Source organism: Episyrphus balteatus, chromosome 4 (genome assembly GCF_945859705.1).
Source record: "Episyrphus balteatus chromosome 4, idEpiBalt1.1, whole genome shotgun sequence".
Classification (NCBI taxonomy): Eukaryota; Metazoa; Arthropoda; class Insecta; order Diptera; family Syrphidae; genus Episyrphus; species Episyrphus balteatus.
Window position 1 is genome coordinate 20,901,383 of NC_079137.1, and position 18,279 is coordinate 20,919,661.

At 29.3% G+C, this 18,279-nt stretch overlaps 2 protein-coding genes across 51 annotated transcripts in view; one reads left to right on the forward strand and one right to left on the reverse strand.

The window, feature by feature from the left end:
* The window catches only part of LOC129918442 (uncharacterized), a 33,342-nt gene that overhangs the window by 7,414 nt on the left and 7,649 nt on the right, over positions 1-18,279 (forward strand). The window lies entirely within an intron of this gene.
* LOC129918435 (sodium channel protein para) overlaps positions 6,112-18,279 on the reverse strand; it is a 559,170-nt gene continuing 547,002 nt past the window's right edge. For all 50 annotated transcript variants that reach the window (XM_055998972.1, XM_055998988.1, XM_055998970.1 and 47 more), the window contains 2 exons: positions 11,955-12,259; positions 6,112-9,940 (listed from right to left, as the gene is read on the reverse strand). In XM_055998972.1, the coding sequence (XP_055854947.1) occupies positions 9,026-9,940; positions 11,955-12,259 (1,220 nt within the window). In that variant the 3' untranslated portion in view covers positions 6,112-9,025. The remainder of the gene's footprint in view (positions 9,941-11,954; positions 12,260-18,279) is intronic.

Here is an 18,279-nt window from a genome sequence, read left to right on the forward strand (position 1 = left end):
TACACACAAATGCTTTTACATGAGATTTGACTTTGCTGAAAAAGGGAACCCAGTCTTAATGGATAATTAAAAAATTTTCGAAAACTATCAAAAATACTTTTTTACTATTTTAGCCCTAACTCGGTTATTTGATTCACAAAATCTACTAACCGGACCTTTTGTAGAAAACCCCTTTTTTTTTTAGCTTCATTAATTGGACTATTAGTTGAAAAGTTATGATAAATAAACTTTTTTCAAATTATGAACCTCTTAAAATTCAAAATTTGTTTTTTTTTTTTCAGTCTAAAAATTGTCTTTTTTCAATTTTCTCAATTAATTATGCTATTTACAACATGTTACATCACTTTTTTTTCGTTAGCCCACCCTTAGTTAAAAAATTATAACCAATCTTTTTTTTTTTCAAATTACCAACCTCGTAAAAATCAACATTTGTTATTTTTTCAGTGTAAAAATTGTCCTTTTTCACTTTTTCAATTAATCTTGTTAATTTCAACAAATTATATCTTTTTTCGATACAACACCATTAGTTCAAAAATTTATAACATAAAATACTTTTTCCAAATAACCAACAATCGAAATTTCGGTTTTCTCAGTACAAAAATGGTCCTATTTTCACTTTTTCTCAATTAACCATGCTAATTCCAATATTTACATCCTTTTTTTTCGTTAGCCCAACCTTCGTTCAAAAGTTATAACAAAAATTTTTTTTTCAAAATACCAACCTCTTAATCAAAATAGTTATTTTCAGTGTAAAAATTGTCCTTTTTACACTTTTTCTCATTTAACCATGCTAATTCTAACAAATTACATCACTTTTTTTCGTTAACACGCCCTTACTTCAAAAATTATGACAGAAAATTTTGTTTTCTTTTGAGTCTAAAAATTGTTCTTTTTCCACTTTTTCTCAATTAACCATGCTAACTCCAACAAATTACTTCAATTTTTTTCTTAGCCCTTCCTTAAAAAGGAATGTTTTTACACTGAAATTTTTTTTTTTTTTGATTTTTAAGAGGTTGGCAATTTGAAGAAAGTTTTTTTTTTATAACTTTTGAACTAAGGGTGGGCTAACGAAAAAAAGACATGGTAATGTCTTGGAATTAGCACCGTCAATTTAGAAAAAGTAGGAAAAGGACAATTTTTACAATGAAAAAAAACAAATTTTGATTTTTATGAGGTTGGTTTGAAAAAAAATGTTCGTGTAGGTACTGAAAAAGAAATCACTTCACACCATTTTATATATACTTTTACTTTTAAATAATGTTTGGATATATTTGACTAAGCATGTAGCTTTTCTTGGTGCTTATATGGGAAACCAAAATAATCAATGATTTTAACACTTGAAAAAATATTTGTGTGTTGTGGTTTTTAAGGTGAGATGAATGAATCATCTTAAGCTTCTTAACAGAAGTGTTATATGGACTACATTTCAAATAAATAACATTAGGACGCAATGCAAGCACCTGTGAATTTAATTTTTCTTAATTATAAAATTAATAAAGGTCACTGTGGTGAATAAAAACTAATTCTTCTATAATTTTTATACTAAGCGTAGGATAGCGAAAATAAAAATTGCGCTATGCTAGGCTAACCTTGGGCAAACGAACCACAGGGCAAAACCAACAATTTTTACACTGAATAAAAAAATTATTTTTTGTGATTTTTGAGGTGAAAAAAAATAATTCCGTTATAATTTTAGAACTAAGGGTGGGCTGACGAAAAAAAAAAATTGGGCTATCCTGGGCTAACCTTGGGCAATCGAACTAGGCAATTAAAAAATAAAATAAAAATAGCATTTAAGTGTGCCAACTCTACATAGCCGACTTCATTGGCATTTCGATTTGACGAAACACCTTATTCTTTGAGAGCAATGATAACTCCCCGTTCCCCAGGTGTGCAGGTTTTCTTTTTCCCATAGCTTTTGTTCTTGTATACCATTTGAAATATATTCAAAACGAAGTCCTCACAAAGAAACAAAATTGTAACACACAAGGTTAATACAGAAATTATAATTTTAAAATTAATATATGTTGCCGGTCTTAATTATGATTTCAAGTGGATGTTGACTACTTTTTTTTTATATCCAAAAAAAAATCATACTGCAAGCAGTGGCGTATCCAGAAAAAAATTTGGAGGGGGCTAGAAAATTTTTCAAAATTTTTTTAGAGGGTACTCTCTTTTTTATTCGCCTTTGATCGAGAGTGAAGAGCTGTACTGCGGTACTGAAAGTGGTAAATAGTAGCATTTTACTGCTCTCGACAGATTCGTTCTTTCGCTCCACCTTTCACATTCAAAGTAGTGTTTTTTTTTCAAAGTTCGTGTATCTCAAACATTTTACACAAACATCAAGATGTTGAGTCATTCTTGAAGAACACTTTATGTCGTTCGAACTTTTTCATGTGCTGAATTCAAAACTGTTTACAGGTTTATTCGTATCACGTCTAGTTTTTGAGCTATATACTCATTACTATTTTCAATATAAACGCCATGTTCCGCAATTCGACCGAAAGTGAATTGAAATCAATTTTCAGTTTCACGTGAAGTTAAATAGGTTAAACTTCGAAATTGCTTCGAACTGTCAAAACTCAAGTATCATCCATTTTTATTTTGTTTCTAAAGTGAAATTAATGCTGCTTTGAACAAGGATGCAATTTTATTGGAAGACACATTTTGCGAGACAATATGTAAGTGAAATGCAGAACATTAGCGGTATTGTTGAAAATTTTAAAAGAAAAATGAATTAGGTAAAGTGTAAGGCGAATGAGGTTGCAAACACAGAGGCAGTGTTGAATTATGATATTTTTCTTGCCTCATGTGTTTTATGTATTTTGTATTGAATTAACAACAAATAAACATTACAAAACATAATATAAGTTTTGATAATATTTTGTCAAAAAATTGCATATTCATTAAAAAGGCACGAACAGGACCAAAGGTAAGTGAATTTGAACAGAAAATCTAAGAGAGTGAAAAAATGCCGAACACTTAATTTCACTTTATCCTTAAATCGATAAAATACGGTGTTTTGAGATTGCATAAGAAATTTTGCAAAATTTAATGGTGATGAAATTCTACATCAAAATATAAAAAAAATGATCTGAAGAATCTAAAATCCGAAAAAAATTTACCTCTACGTCAATGAACGTCAGCTACGGCTCTTGCTCAAACAAAGACAAACAGCCATTTCAGAATTTGGAGGGGGCTTGATTATCTGAGCTGCCCTTTAATCTCTAAGATTTCAGTTAATCATATACCTACATTATGATGAAATCAGCTAAATAATAACATGATCTTGAAGGTTTGGGGGGGGGGGACTTGAGCCCCCTGATCCCCCCCCCCTCAATACGCCACTGACTGCAAGTGTCTATCAAAATATCAGCTGATATTTATTGACTATTTTCGGAACTGCAGCATGATAAATATTGTTGTGCTGTGTTATGTGTGAAAAGGTCTTCTCTTAACTTTATATTTGTACCGAATTCAAGCCCGCTTAGTATTTTATTTTATTATATATTAGTTTCCATCATTTTACCTTCAACCCAAATTTTAACTGTAACCTTAGAAACTTTGTAGGTATAGGTACCTACAATTCGGCAATTGGCAATCCAGCAGTACCTTAATCAAAACCACAATTTCATTTGCATAACAAATTCAATTAAATTTCATATTTTATTTCATTTTATTTTTTTATACAATTTATTAAGCTAAAGTGTGAAAAAATGTTTCGCTTTTATATGTTTTGTTTTCATATTTTTAATTATTTGTTATTGATTTAATGTAAATACGTAACTCTTACGAAAACTAAAAAAAGCAATAATAATTCTTTTAAATATGTATTCCTTTTTTATTTTTGGGTTTGTTTGTTTGTTTTATTTATTATTTTTTTTTTTTAATTGTTACCTTAATAAATTTAGGTTTTGTTTGCTTTTTATAGTTTATAATTACATTTTTAATGTATTGTGCATCGGGTATAGGTTGTTTTTGTAGTTATTTTGTTTTTGTCACAGGAGTGATTTTTATTTAAAAATTGTTTTATTTCTCTTTTATTTTATGTATAAATATTACAAAGAAGAATGTAAAAATATATAAAAAAAAGAAAACAAAAATTTAACAAAGCAAAGGCTTTTTCCCTTAAAACATTTTATTTTGATTTACCTAGTTTTCATTTTTGTTTTTCTTACCCCATTTTCTATAACATATTATTGATCATACAATGTTAAGTATGGCTCATGTTTTTGCCGTCATTTTTTATGATCTACAAAAATTAGTGAAGATTAAATTAAAAGAAAACAAAGTCAAACGAAGTAAGAACGTTTGTGGACCTGCCACTAAGACTATGTTTACACGGTGATAAAATAAAAACTAATATAAGAGCATTCAACTCCAATATAGCCGGGGAAGAAGCTATATTGATGGAGTTTTTCTTTTTGGTACGGGCAAGTTAGACTTTTGCTGTGAAGAAATTCATAAATGTATTTTGACTCTAGGATTCGAAAAAGTATCAAGACACAAGTCAGAAACCACATTTTGCACAATCGCACCTAGAGCCATTTGGCCGCCATTTTGGTTTTTGTTTATAAAAATTTTACTTTTTCACATACCTACTTATCGTATTTTTGAATCTAAAAAAATGTATGGCAAACTGGAAGATAATTTAGGTCCATTTTCTTCACTCGGAGTTGAACAAAACTTGAGAATTTATATTAAAAATTCTCAAGTTATGTTCAACTCCGAGTGAAGAAAATGGACCTTAATTTACTAAAACATATCGCTGGACGAGAATTATAAGGTTGTATGTTTTATGGAAACTCCTGCAGAAATACAACCCTATAATTCTCAGCCAGCGATATTTTTTCAATTATCCCTTCGGTTTAAGAGTTAGGGTTTTTTTTTGAAACACGTAAATGGGTGATTTTCTTATTTTAGTCATATCTCTTTTATTTGAGCTTTTTTTTGAAAATTACATTGTATATAAATTTTCATTGGAATGGAATTGATATACAAAGAAAATTAGTTCAAATTAAAAGTTGTAGATCTTTTTATTACCTTCATATGTTACATAAACGGGTTTTCGATTTGACAGACCGTTTTCGATCTGTAGGCAAAAAACTTCCTAAAGATTGCAACTTTGTATATAGGTACTTGGAATTACTTTTCATAAAAAAACTCAAATAAGAGATATGACTTAAACAAGAAAATCACCCTTTTATGTGTTTAAAAAAAAAACACCTTAACTCCTAACTCTAATGGCCAATTTCATAAACATTTAAAAGGCTTTTAAATGACGTTTTTTGAATGGAATAAACGTCATTTCAGGACGTATATAAATAAATTTTTAAAAGGGCTTTATGAAATTAGCCATAACTCTTATTGTAGGAAATTAAATTATCTTCAAGTTTGCCATATCTACATTCTTTTTTTTTCTGTAGTTTTAAAAATACGCGAGTTATGTTTAAAAGTAAAATTCTTATAAAAAACAAAATGGCGGTCAAGTGACTCTAGTTGCGATTGTGCAAAATGTGGTTTTCGACTTGTGTCTTAATACTCTTTCGAGTCCTGAAGTCCAAATTCCCATATTATTTTTTTCCCAGACCCCGTATAATAATATCTAACTTTCCCGTACTATTTGAAGAGTTATCAAAATATTCAATTGACAAATCAAGGTATGTAACTACTTTTGTAAAAAATGATAAATTATTTTGGACGAATTGTAAAACCTTCTCAGCTTTTGTTTACTAATTGAAACTATACAATGAATACAAAATGTATAGTTATCTTTAAAATATAAATTAATATATTAATATTTATTACGAAACTTGATTAAGAAGAAAAATAAGCGAATAGTCGTATTTTCTTAAACAATGTAAATTTGTAACTACGTTTGTTTTTGATTCCACTACATGGTTACTTTTTGTACTTCAAAAATAATGTGATAATGTATCCTAATGAAAGTATTTAAAATAATCCTCGATGCTTAAGCCATACTTATGTATATTTGCAACTTCCTTGTCCCTAATATTTTCCTAGAAATAAAAAAAAAATATACAAAAAAGTAAGAGTAAGCATTTGTTTTACATTATACTCAAGTCTTTTGCGAAATAAAATTTATTTATATTTGCATTTATTTTTTTTTTTTTAGTTTTATGATTTTTGTTTTCGATTTTTGTATTTATAATTTATACTTTACTTTTTTTAACTAGAGATTTTGTATGTATATTTTACAATGTATAAAGCTAAAATGTAGTGTTAACAAAGAAGCAATTTGTTTTTTTTTTTTGTTTCATTCTACCAATTTACAGTTTGTTTTATTTTAATTAATTATTTAATCTACACATTTTTTGTTTTATTTAGAAAAAAATTAGCTAAGTTTTTTGTTTCATCATAGAGCTGTTTAGTTTTGCTGTTTCTATGTATAAAAAAAACAACTACGAGTTTCTATGATTTGTGTTTGTAAATAAATTTTTTTTTAATAATTATTGTACAAGAAAATATATAACAGAAAATTTGTATTTTAGTCAAAAGCTCATGAGTCATAGATATTCATAGTTGTTCTTCGATGCATAAAGAATAAGCAAAACATTTGATTTATTTTAATACATATATATACAGGTATATATATAATATTATATAAATATAATTTATTATTATTGTTAGGTATTGTGTTTTGTCGATTTGTATATATACATACATTTAGTATATATCTTTATAAGTATAATATAATGTAAATGTATTTTGTATTCTAATACTCGCCCTACCCCTCATTAAATAGAGTGCACGCAGAAATTTTAAATATAAAAATTAATATTTCATTGAAAATTAATGTTAAATTGATTTATTTAATTTTTTTATTTATTGTTTTTAATATGAGTTTTCTTCTTGTGTGGGAAATTAAGTTAGCTTATGTGTTTTGTCATGGGAAACCTAAAACATAAACAACTAAAAGAAAAAGCTTTTTTTTGCTAGCAATGAACAAAACTGAATTTAAACATATATTTAAGCTGTGATTATTTCTGATTTATTTTCTGCTATGAATAATTTCTTATTGCATATAGTAAAAAGTTCAATATGCCAACAAAATATTATAAAGCTCAATGTGGAATTCTAATGTAAAAATTTAAAATAAAAACTTAAAATCGAATTTTATTCTAAGCTCTGTACTTATTTTCTTTATTTAAATTCAAATATATATTTGAGACTCTAGATGTTTGAAAACATTATGACTCGATAGTGAGTTTGCGTTTTAGTTTTTTTTTTTTTTAATTTTGCTGGCGCAATTTCAATGTTAAGTTTTTTTGACAATATTTCTATAAAAATTTAATTCAGGAAGCAAATTTAAGACGATTGTTGAGAAGGGATGAGAAGATATTAAAGACAATTTTAATCAAATATTAATCGATCTTTATTTTAATAATAATACAAAAAATCTTGAAAAATTAAACGAATTTTTTGAACTACATTACACAATTTTTTTTAATCGTTGACTTGCATGTGTTTTTAAAAAAATTTATTTTCTTCTAAACTTAAATTCGAAAATCACTTTTCCATACAAATAAAATCACCTAAAAAAAAATTATTGTGAATCTGTTTTGCCATTCGTTAAAGTTTAAGCCAAATATCCTTCCTTTAATGAAATATGTGCAATAAATATAATCACTCAATAAAATAACACAAAATCAAAACTAAAAAGAAATTAAAAATAAAATTAATCGCAAACAAGTATTTCGGAAATTTTGTGTTAGCAAACAATAATTAATTATAAATAATTATAAATCTGGTCTTCAAATAGATATCAAATGGAAACTTAAACCATCAATTGTGTAAACTAAAGAGAAAGTATATCACTAATTACACATACCCATCGTTTTTATACAATATATTTTTTGTTAAAGCTTTAATACATAATTTTCAATTGAAAATGTTTGTTTTGTTTTTATTTTTTTTAACTAGGTATCTACATTTCCTTAGCAGCTTCTTTCTTTTAAACTGGAAATTTCTCCTTCACTTTGTATGTTTTGTTGTTGTTGGTTTTTAATTTAATTTATACCCGTCAATAATTTTTCTTAATTTAGTTGCATTTTTAATGTTTGCCCGATTCTCTTAATGTTCGCTTCATAAATTGACTTTTCACCATACACTTTGCACTTGGTTTTTTACAGTTTTCATTGTTGATTTTTTGTTTCTTTTTTATAACATCACAACACTATACTTTATTTTTATTTATAACTATTTTTGGTATTTATTGTTAAGCTAAAATAAATTAATTTTGATTCACAGGCCTATAAAAATCACACTTAAATGTATTTTTGATGAAAGTTAGATTTTGAGAATTATAATGTTTTTGTGAATGCAGTTAGTTTTAAAAACGAATTGTATTATAATTTTATTTAAATAATTATTTTGTTTTTAGTTTTTTTTCACCCTAACTCCAAGATTTCCATGATGCGTCTTTCGTTTATTTTTTCTTTTAAATATATATTGTTTTAGGATAGAAAAATGCTTTTGTGTTTTTTTTTTAAGAAATTGGATTTTTTGATAAATAAGAACTTTGTGAGTTACATATATTTGTGGGTTAATAGAAATTTGATATGGCAGTCGGCTTTCCATTCTTTTTTTTTTTTTTTTTTTTTTTTATAAAAATACTAATTTTTGTTTTACATTATTTATACGAAAACAAAATTTTTATTTATTACGTTAATTTTTTTATAAATTTTCCAGAGCTTTTATTTTTTTAAGAGTTATTATTTTAAATTAAGAATGAAATTAAATGTTTTTTTTTGTTTTATTTTTTAAATGAAATATTTGCTTTTATATATTAAAATTAGGTTTTAAATTAATAATTTTCTGTTTTTTTATTTTTTTTTCATTATTGTTCAAATTTAGCTGATGTCTTTTGCTTTTTGTTTGTTGTTGTTTTCTCATTAACGCCAAAAATATTATTGTTTAGAGATGTTTATTGTTGTTGTTGTTTATTGAAGTAGAAAAATTATTAATTCTGTCGTGCTTCTTGGAGGGGGGGGCGAGGCCTGGCTCAGACATCTGCCGTTCTTGATGTTATACTGGGTGATCGGGAGTGAATTACAACCTTATGACCGTTTTTCGTGACAAAACCATCGCTTTCAACTAAAACGGCTGTCTGTCGACCTTGCCGATCACCGGAACTATTACTACTACCCGGACTTAATGGACCACCACTTCCTCCAGCACTGTTGCTTTCATTTGATCTATCCAGACCACTTCCGTTTTTCATTGAGTGGTCATCGGGACCATCGCCAGCGCCATCGAAGTCTGTGTCATCACCAGTGCCCTCATGGCCATCGTCTTTGTGCAACTTGTGCTTGCGCCATGCGTTTTGTATCAGACGAGCGCAATACTCCTCGCGCTGCCGCCATAATGTCGAAGAAACAGGCTCATAGCCTTCGGTATCCGGCCTTGTTGCGATTTCACCGATTTCTCCAGTCTCTTCTATGGGATTCCCCTTACGAGCAAAGAAGTCCTTAGTTAGAGCATCTAAAATATCCACGCAGTACATGAGATCACCACGGCAAATTGGTATGTCCATCGAGATGATTTTATATTTGTTGGGCTTATGTATTTGCAAGGGCGGCTCAAGAACATCAAGAAATTCGGAAAGTTGATCGTAACGAATATACTGCGTACCCTCCGGATCGAATTGCTGCCAGATTTCATAATACATGTCGTAATCGTCATCGGTTAGACCTTCTTGGACGTCTTCGGTGGCCTGACTGTAGTTTTCGAGGATGACAGCAATGTACATGTTGATAACTATCAAAAAGCTTATAACTAGATATGAAAGAAGATACGTAATTCCAACGGTGGCTGAACCACAATTTCCCGGATATCCTCGATCGTTGTCCGGCTTATTGCAATCTTCCTCATTTATGATGGCATCTAAAACACCATCCCACCCAGCTGAGGTAGACATCTGTGTAAAGTAATTAAAGATAAATTTACAAACATTATTTAAATTTCTTGGAAGAATGAAATACAAAACAATAATTTTTATAATAATTTAAAACTACTCAAGTGCAATTGTCATACACATGCATCATACCATTTGTGATTGTGATCAATAATAAATTTTAACAAAAGTTTGAAAAGTAAGTATACCTACAAACCTTAGTACGCACTTATTCAATATTAGAAGGTATTTGTTAATGTGTGTTTGTATGAATGCAAAATATAAAGCTTTTTTTTTTAAGTTTCATTCTCATATAATTATACCAGAAACTCAATCATGTAAATGTAAAAATTATTACAAAATTACTTATGGCTTTCTGATAACGTTTAGTTTTAGAATTTAGATTGATTCAAAAAATTATTAAAAAAGAAATATGGAACGAAAATACAGAAAACAAATTTGCAGAAGTAAACTGAGATTGAAATATACAGATATTTAAAAATAATCCATGAAAAGGTAAGAAGAATTCATTTGTTGTTGGTTCAATTTGAGGTTAATGGCCCACAATTTTAAACAAGCTATGGCTAAGAGCTAAGTATGTTACTAGTTACAAATTTGGTAAATATTTAGTAATTTACTAGCTGATCGAAAATTTTAACTCTTTTTCATCGTTTTACTAACTGTTAAAATACTAACGCCCAAATTATGAATTTTGATAGAAAAATGAAGCAGAGAAAAAGAGAAAATACAACAACACAAACTGCGAACGCGGTGGCCGAGTGGTTAAGGCGTTGTATCTTGTATTTATAACTCAATGTGCTCTGCGCACATGGGTTCGAATTCTGTTCTCGTCGAATACTTTTATTTTCAATCTAAAATGTATGTATTTTGAAGTTTAAAGTTTTATTTGGGCTTTGATGATCTTTATTTTTGGATGCAATTAATGAAAAAACTAATTCATCTTTTTGCTACCCTACGTTTCGCCGGTTTTTTTCCAGCTTCCTCAGAGGTTTGTTATTTTTATTTGGTTTAAATAGTGAAAACTTAGTACATTTTAATTATTATTTGTTGAATTTGAGTTTTAACTATTGAATTAAATAAATTAACATAAAAAACTAAACAAAACACTACAACAAAAACTTAGAGCTACTATCACAATTTTATAATACAAACTTAGTAGTTTTCTTTTAAGATATCGCTGATTTATCTATCAGTTTATAAAATAGTTTTTTCACTTCCTTTGAACCGGTGATAATCTTCAGAATTCCATAACTTTAATAAACACGCCAGGGGCGTACGGTGAGTTGTCGGGGCAAGACTAAATTTTTGGGGCCCTTTTGATATAGAAAATAACAACAAATAAAAAAGTACGTATACGCCCACTTATTTTTTTTTTGAGGCCCCTGATGTACCTATCATTTGTTGGTCGCTAAAATTATGTAAGTAATATTTTTTGGGGCCCCAAGATAATATGTAATTTTTCTTTCAAAAAATCAAATTATTTTTTGGGACCCCTGAGGTAATACTTTTTTCTTTAGATGAAATATTATGTGGCTGGCTACCAATTCACTGAAAAATATAATTTGTCTCTCTTGTCAAGTATCCTATCTTTTTGCATTGATACTTTTATAACCAGTTGTCTTCTCTGGCATGGCGTGTTGGGGACCCCGGGGCACCGCCCCACTTACCCCAATGGTGTGTACGCCCCTTATCTGACTTCCCAGTTAAAATATTTATGACTCGAATCAAAAATACTGTTTTAATATTACATATTGCGAATATTCATGCTCAAAAAATAAAGAAAAGTCTTGAATACGGTTTCGTGCATTGAAATTTATTTTCATAGTAAAAAAATAAAATGTTAACAAATAGGTGATAGTTGGAAAATACGCGACATACGAATAATGTCATATTTACCAATATTGAAAGAACTCAAAGAAATATTATTTTCAGCACATCACTCACATTAAAAATTCCACAACAAAAAAAGAACAGACCACGCATCATCATAATTCAAATTCGATTTGGAATCACTCACCTGAAACAGCAATATCATACTCTGTCCGAAAGTCTTAAAATTATATACATCGTCCAATCCGTTCTTCTCTTTGACATGCATAAAAAATGACATCCCAAATATTGCGAAGATAAACATAACAAGAAATAGCAGTAGGCATATGTTGAATAAGGCTGGCAGGGACATGGCCAATGCAAAGAGTAACGTTCGAATACCCTTGGCACCTTTGACCAAACGCAGGACACGTCCTACTTTAGCTACACGTACTACACGAAGTAATGTTGGCGATACAAAATACTTCTCGATTATATCACTAAGAACAAGACCTGTTTTTGAAAAAATTAAAACAAATACATCCAATATTAGTGTTGTTTTCGATTTAAATCCAGCGGCTACTATAGCTCCAGCGACAAAGGAACGACACACCAAAAATATCCTAAGAAACGCTTCTCAACAGACACAACATTAAAACGAAAATTAAAAAAGACAACAATATAAAATTATAAAGATACATTAATTCAATAAATATATATATATTAGTATTTATACAGATATATTACGCTCTGAGGGTGTTTTACGCTGTGTTAACAAATATTTAAATGTAATTTTAAGACAAAGCATCAACGTATAAAGAAATTATATCTATGCTGTGGAACTAAAGACAATTTTATAAGCGATGGTTAAAATAAAAAGCGTTATTTTTTTCTTCATGAGTTAATTTGTTAAAAAGAAAAAGAAAGGAAAAATAGCATTAAATTGTATCATGATGGAAAAAAGCTTCCTTTTAACTAGATCTAATTGTATGATTGGTTCGCATTGACCATTATTAAATTTCCAAAATATTCGCGCAGTGATGCAGTGTTAGCGATAATTCGCAGCATATTGTTAAGTGCAAAATATCACCCGGAGAAGAGGGAATCAACTATATCCTTTTTCTCCTGTTAATTTTTTTACTTTGAAAATGCTTTTCCAGTATTTTGAAACACTGGAGAGCTTTCTTGGAATTTTGTAATTTTTATCATTATATTTGGGATCAAAAATTTTGCGACTTGCATATATTTGCGTGACTTGTATCTTATTAACATTGACATAATATTGCATTATGTTTTATTAAACTTTGTTTAGTTTTTCATCAGGTGGTTAATTGAAGTGATGAAGTCGGTCATGTTTTTGGGAAAAGATTTACATATATATTGGAGGATTTAAAATGCGGATGCATCTAAGAATTGGATTGTTTACATCATTATTGGGTAGATATTTGACATAGGGTTTAGAAATGATGAATGCAACTACATGCAGTCTAGGCTACATTATTAAGAGGGAGAGGTACATAGGTATATATATATTTAATTACAGCAGGTAATGAATTTTTGAAATGTCACTTTTGATCCGGTTTTAATAATTTCTTTTTAATGCTTTGATTTTTTAACTTCCGAAGAAAGTTTGTTATTTTAGCTGGAATTATGAAAACTATTCTAAAACTCCATTCAATTGATATCGATACTAAGTGTGGCAAAAGACTTTAGCTTTCTAGCTGCTTTCATAGTTAAGTTATATTAAAAGTACTAGGTATTTCGAATAGTATAGCTTATAAGCGCCTACAGAGGGGGCAAGAAAGGTGCTTACCCTACCCTGGCTCTGAGTCACAACACTCTGCGAATAGTTTGTATGAATGTAATGTATACTATACATACACATCGCTCATTTACTTGAATACTGTCATATTTCAAAAATCACGAGTTTTGAGTTATTAACGCAAAAGTTATTGGAATAAAGTAATCTTTAGCAAAAAGTCATTGCTCAGCTTTAAAAACTGTCGGAGTTTTGTTTTGGAAACTAATTTTTTACATATAAAAATAGATCGATACACCGAAAAAAAAACCAATATCAATTTAACATTTTTTAAATATCAAATTAACATTTCTTAAATATCAGCCAAAAATGCTCTATAAAATGTGTTTTATGATATTTAAAATGTTAAAACAACATTTTTATTATGAGGATGATATTTAAATGTCACATTTTGGAAATTTTTGTTGATATTTTATTATCATTTTTTATATCAATTTCTCATTCCAAATTATTGAAAAATATTAAATAAAAAATTCTTAATGTGTACGAATTTAAAGGCGCTTTGTGTTTTTTCGAAGTAAAATGTATGATTTACAGAGGAAATTTGATCGGCAATAAGATTTTACTTCACATAGTTTGGGAGAAAATAACAAAACAATTATATCACCTATAATAGAAAAAATAATATCACCACTATTTTGTAAATATAAAAGAAAGAAAATACTTAAAATAATTAAAATAATAAAAAAGAAAAAGAAAGATATAGGTTTCATTATAATAAATAAATAATTTTAATTGTTGGACGACTTTTGTCACTAAAAAATGTTAATTTGATAGCTGTTATTATCAAATTTTTTTTCGGTGTACTAAATTTAAAACTCGTTTCCTGGAAAAAACAGTTTTTTTAGTTATGACAGTCTTCAAGTAAATGAGCGATATGTACTTCTGGTGAAGTGAACAGGAACACATCTTCTTTTGTGAATATTTGACGTTCATGTTTGGTACACACTTCAGGTTTGATTATCTCTTGAACAGGCTCACAATGAACAAAATGTACGCATTCCGTTTGGAATGCATTCAAGGCCTTTTTCCTCCAATTTTTATATTCGACGCCAAGAATTGATAACGGTTTTGTGTAGAGGGGTTCAATACAATCTTTTTTTTACTGAGGGCGCGGGGGTCTATCTCCCCCTGTTTAGACTGGGGGGGGGGGAGAGAATTTTCTAAGAAATGACTTAAAAAATATTTAAAAAAACAACCGCAACCTTTAACAAAAGCCAGAATTGTACACTTAATCCTAATTTTTCAATCAAGTTAACATTGAATATAGTTAACTGCCTCAATTGATTCCTTATCAAACAGTGAAAACCATATAAATCAGTCAATGAGGATTCAAATGCAGGGGATCTGAAAAAAGTTGTGACGTCAGTTAAGTTTGGATGCAGTATTGAAGAGGGGTTTATTCTGAGTATAAATCTCAGTTTGAGTATTGTTTGATCTGCTGGGGCGTCCGACATTTTGAAAAACGCATTCGTCTCAATATCTCGAGAACGACTGGTCGGACAGAAAATTTGCAGATACTTTTTAGAGTGTAAATATAATTATCTATCTTTCCCTAGCATACCATTTTTCTCTAAGAGTTATACTTTCAGAGTAAGAGTACAGCAAAGTATCTCATTTTCAGTTATTTCCCACTTAACTCTAAGGGTTCTTATACAAATATAAAATATCAAAAAATGCACTTTTGCAGTACTATAACTCTAAAAGTATAACTCCTAGAGAAAAATATTGTGCTAGAGAGATAATTGTATTTCCAATCTAAAAGTCTTTGCGAATTTTCTGTTTGACCATTTGTTCTCAAGATATTAAGACTAATGCATTTTTCAAAATGGCGGACGCCGCACAAGACCAAACAGTACGCAAACTTTGACTTATGCTCAAAATAAAACTCTCTTCAATACTGCATCCAAACTTAGTTGACGTCACAACTTTTTTCGGATTTTTCCCCATTGACTAAACTAGTACTTTTTTATCAAATATTTATTTTCTTGGCTGTTTTCGATAGCTGCCATTTATAAGCTGACAAAGTTCAGAAATTAAAATTTTTTCCGTATTCACCCAACTTCGACATGAATTCAAAGAATATGTTTTCAAAACAACATGTTGTTTTAAAAATATTTTAATTTCCAAACCAAAAGAGGTATTTTTTTATGAAAATCGGTTAAAAATTGGCTAAGAAAATAAAAAATTACGATTTCAACCCAGATAAGAACGTTTACTTCTTTTTTACAGATTTTTAGGGGTGTTAGGGAGTTTTTAAATACCGTTCCATAATCACTGCAACTAGCTCTATAAAACGGGATAGGTCTCCGCCCGCGTATATTTTGAGTATACCACTCATAGAACTTTCTCTATTCTATTTAACCCTCAACAAAAAACATCATCGACTCTTGGCGCCTAAGGCCTAACGACTAATTTATCATACTCTGCCCCTCTCATGTTTCAATTTAAAATGTAATGGAATAATCTGTGCAAAGAAATTAGCATACATTTTGCACTAGAACTATATCATCGGTCGTGAAGCAATGAAGGTTCACAGGAACGTATGATATATTATGTACAAGGCTTTTATGAAAACAAACAATAAAATGGATTCCCATAACTGTTTTTTTTACAGTTCTGATACCCTTAGTTCTAGAACAGATGCACGGTTTTTTTTTTACTCTGCGATTTTATGATGTACCCAGATTTGACCTACATTAATATGATGAGCGCCGTGCAAGAATTAGAAGATTATATAAGATACAGGCCTACATTACATTACGTTCTTACTTGAACTAATTCATTGGAAGAAATGCGGGGCAGACCTATGAATTACAGCATTTATTTTGCCCGGGGTGTCCCGGAATAGCATATCGAAAATTTAAGGGGTGATTCCTGGTAATAATCTTAGAAAAAAAATGCACGACTGGGTCGCACGTACTTGCTCTTATGATAAAAGTGACTCTAAAGTTTTGTATTGAATCAGGGAAAGGGGAAAGAGCATATTTGTATTCAACGTGGACGTTGCGCGGTCATTAGTAAATTTGTTATTTTATGATGTAATTAATTCTTGCATAATATGTAGAATGCAAAACATATAATGCTGTGCAGAATTTTTATCCTTGTAACGTACTTCAGAAACGGAAAAAAGCATATTGCATTTAAAACTTTGTGTAGATTGTGGCAATGTTGTAGTTGAATACAGCAAAACAGCCAAACCTCCATAGCAAAAGTTTCTCTTAAGTAATAGTTCTTTCATTTGATATATGTACCAATTTCATTATTGGCTGCCGAACGTCCAAAATGCCAATTCTCCTTTATAATTTAATTTTTTTAAGGAATTTCAACGAAATGTAAAACGGTACTTTCATTTAATTTCATAAGTTGTCTCTTGTGTGTAATACTACACACAAAATTTTTAATCAAAATCGTAAAATCGTTACAGCCTGTTTTTTTTTTAAAGTAACTTTTCTATTTCCGTTACATGATAGGTAGACCGACAGAATTTCCGACTCACTAAGACTCTTAATGGTCAATTGAGATACCACAAAAGAGTACCAAGCTAAGAACTCACAAGTAGAACCACTCGGAGGTTCTTATAAATAGAGAAAGAGTTTTAGCTTCCGTGTTCATAAGTTCATATATTCTGTATTCTTAGCCTTTTAAGGCCGAAGCTAAAAAACGCATTTTCTAAAGGTTTTGCCGGGTATATGTGTTCCCAAACATAATAAAATGTAACTAGGTGATTGAATGGTTTTTTTCTCTATTATAGTTTTCTACATAAGAATCAATTAATAAAACACTATGTTTATCACAAATTTTTCTAATCATATTTGGCTCTAATTCAAAAATTTTCATGGACAGGACAAAATGATCAGTTTTAATTAATATCCGAGTAAAAAGAAAAGATAACATAAATTTTTTAAAACATTTACAAAGAATTACATTTACCAAGTTTTTGCCATTATTATTAGGTAATAGAGAAATTTATCATTAACATGAGTAAATGCATAGAGTTTTCTTAAATCATCGTTAAATAGTATCAACTTTGCAGATAGAGCGTTATTGTAGAAACATTATTTTCTAAGAATATACCCAAGAATCACCCCTTAAATGTTCCATATCTTTTACGAGACACCCTAAATAACTTCCATAATGTAGATAAGAGATTCTAATGTGCTCCTTGAATTTTGTTTTGTTTTGCAGGCTTCAATATAATTTTCATCAACTTTTGAGATTTTGATTTAAGGCTTGGCCACACCGGAGGGTATGCGGTAGCGGTACGGGTAGAGGAAACGGTACTTGTATGAAAAAAATTCCAAACTGACATATCAACGTTCAGATGTGGAATTTTTTTCATACAAATATCGTTACCGCTACCCGTACCTCTACCGCATACCCTCCGGTGTGGCCAAGCCTTTAATCGATTTTTTAATAAAAAAATAACTCTTTTTTCAGAACTAATCAGTTAAAGTCCTTTTATCTTCATATTTGACGTTTATTTAAATAACCAGACTAAAAATATCTTTTCAATTGAAGGAAACTTATTTTCAGAACTTCAGCCTTTGGTTTTTTTTATTTTTGCAGTTGTCGAACTGTATCTACCTACTAGCATTGAAGAAGGCATAGAATTATATTTCTATTGAAGTTTTGCTGTCAGAAAAAAATTATTTAAAGCAAAGGCAATCGTTTATGCGATTTAATGTAGTAGGTTGATGAATTATGCCAACAA